Source organism: Phoca vitulina, unplaced genomic scaffold (genome assembly GCF_004348235.1).
Source record: "Phoca vitulina isolate PV1807 unplaced genomic scaffold, GSC_HSeal_1.0 scaffold104, whole genome shotgun sequence".
Taxonomy (NCBI): Eukaryota; Metazoa; Chordata; class Mammalia; order Carnivora; family Phocidae; genus Phoca; species Phoca vitulina.
This window is the reverse complement of record NW_022589807.1, coordinates 841,380-843,899: the sequence shown is the minus strand read 5'-3', so window position 1 is coordinate 843,899 and position 2,520 is coordinate 841,380. Positions and strand designations below refer to the sequence as shown.

At 55.8% G+C, this 2,520-nt stretch overlaps 1 protein-coding gene across 1 annotated transcript in view; it reads right to left on the bottom strand.

Moving 5' to 3' along the window:
• The window catches only part of FGD3 (FYVE, RhoGEF and PH domain containing 3), a 36,420-nt gene that overhangs the window by 12,297 nt on the left and 21,603 nt on the right, over nt 1–2,520 (bottom strand). Inside the window, exons 11-12 of the mRNA XM_032397822.1 lie at nt 2,224–2,316; nt 872–951 (exon numbers count right to left, since the gene is read on the bottom strand). Of these exons, the coding sequence (XP_032253713.1) occupies nt 872–951; nt 2,224–2,316 (173 nt within the window). The remainder of the gene's footprint in view (nt 1–871; nt 952–2,223; nt 2,317–2,520) is intronic.

Below are 2,520 nucleotides of genomic sequence, written 5' to 3'. Positions count from 1 at the left end.
TCAAGTGTGTCCAGGTGGGGTCAGGTGTGTCCAGGTGGGGCAGGTGCGGAGTCAAGTATGGCTAGGTGGCATCAGGTGTGTCCAGGCCTATCCAGGTGCGGTCAGATGTGGCTAGACAGGGTCATGTATAGGTGGTGTGGTCAGGTGTGGTCTGCAGACCCCTCTGCTGTGGATGTAAATCAATACCTCCCTGGACCACGACAGGTCTTACAAAGATCTCACATCACTGGTGGAAATGAGACAGGGTCTCCCGCACACTCGCCCCAGTGAGAGCACAAGCCTGTCACACACCACAGGGGGTGTGACAATGGCCCCCAAAACTTAAAGCAGATGTGCTACCCTTTGAGCGACAGCTCTACCTCAGGAACCTTTCTGACGGACAGAAGGACTAATGCCCAAAACGGGTGTGAGGATTGCCGTTCGCAGCACCTTTTGCCACAGCAACCCGGACGGAGCCTGGGTGCCCGTGAGCAGGAACTGGTCGGTGAGCGTGATGGAGAATTACGCTGCTTCTGGAAATGGGGCTTGGCTATGGGATGATTTCTGGCAAATTAAGTGAAGAAAGCAAGAAGCAGAACAGGCTATACGGTAAACAGCCGCGTGTGATTTTAAAACTCGAGACACGTTCGTACACGCAGAAGTTTGGGAAGGACACCTCAGAGGTGATTAAGAACGTCTGCTGGTGGGGGGAAGAGGAAGGCAGACGCTCAGTTTTCATCCACTTCCCTTTAGAACGGTTACATTTTAAACCACAAATAAGACAATAAGATGAACCAAAAACAACACATCGCAAGATTATCGTGTTTAGAAAAGGAAGCCATCAGCTAAAACGTCAGCTCATAGCAGCAGACGCAGGGACGGCCGCCCGTACCGAGTCTGCAGCTCCAGGGACCGTCTCCTTCCCGTTATGATGAACGTGTGGGCTGCATTTGGCTTGACGATATCCTGCACCTTAGAGGCCCAAGGGCCAAGAACAAAACAAAACAACCGGTTGTTTAGCGGGCCCTGAGCGGCAGCCCCGTGCTCTCAGACACGGAGGTCTTTCTTGAGGAGGAGGGAGCCAAACCCTCCCACCAGCAGGGCTTCCCAGCAAGGCGGCCACCAGCCCCGGACAAATGGAAGCTTTCTCACCGCAGCACCTGAAGGCCCCTGCGAGAGGAATGGGAATCTTAAAAGGGCCACGAGGCTCTGTACCACTCTGCAGGGGTCTCTGATCCACCAGCCCCTGTGATGGGAAGCCTCCTCTCATCCCCGACACCCCACCCCCAAGACACTGGGCTGGATGGATGTGGCCCTCAGGCCCCCCACTGTCAGCACCACAGCCCGGCTGTAGGGAGATGGGGGCCCAGCCAGAATCTGGGATGGGGCCTCACAGCAGGAACTTCCCAAATGCCCCAGAGTTGAGAGCTTCTGTGTTAGCACATCTAGTTACCTACCCACCACTAATTTCTTACATAAAAACACCTACAAGAATTTCTTCTAACAATGACAAAAAACATTTTTTTCCATAGTTTTTACTTTAAATGGTGTTTCTTAAGCTGGGGCTCAAAAATTTCAAAGTAAGAAGGATTTTTCCTGTATCACTAAGGCAAACCTTCACATTTTAAACCTGAGTACTGGATTTAGTCAGTACTTGTAAAGTGGTGGTTAATTCAGAGCCCTCCCCACAGGAGAGGGGGCAGATTCCAGCCCTGTGGACCTTGTGCAGGAGACACCGAGAGGCTCAGGAAACAAGGGACGGCAAGGACAACACGTCACCTGGACCCTGGGCCTGCAGAACCTCATCTGGACTCCAAGACGGCCCAGGAGAGGAGAGTGCATGGACCAGGGGACCAGGAACTGGGCAGGGAGGGCACCCCGTCCGCTTGCACCCCAAGCTTCGCCTTTGGGTTTGTAAATGGGGCTCTAAGCACCCACCTCATAGGAACAGAGGTTGGCCCAGACTCCAGTGCTGTCCTTTGTCCTGCAAGCACAGGGCAGCGGCGCCCGGGCAGGGAGGCCAAGCAGAAGGACAGGATCCTGCTCACATAATGCACAATGCCAGGCTGAGTGGCACTCAGAAATGCTCAGGCCACATGTGTGTCACAGACAGAACCGAAGCTCGAAAAGTGGGTGGCAGGCCAGGTGCACAGTGGTGACCACCCTCCAGCAGCCAGAGCTCAGTGTCCCCACCCTGTCCAGCGCCCTGCCAGGGGCGCAGGTGACAGGGAAGGGCTCACCCACCTGGAGGCCCGAAATGTCCATTTTCTCCCGGACACTGAACTTCTGGCCCATGAGCCGCAGTTTGGGCACACAGTAAAGGATCATGCTGTTGAACTGCAATCGGGACAGGTACAGGGTGAGGGGTGCCAGGAGGCCCGACAGAGAGGAGGCAGGGCAGGGCTCTGCAGCTGGGCTGGGCAGGGCGTGGCCCCGTGGTGAAGAGCGTGGCAGAGTGTTGGGCACGGCTCTGTGGTGAAGGGCATGGCGGGGAGGGCGGGGGCGTGGCTCTGTGGTGAAGGGCGTGGCGGGGAGTGGCTC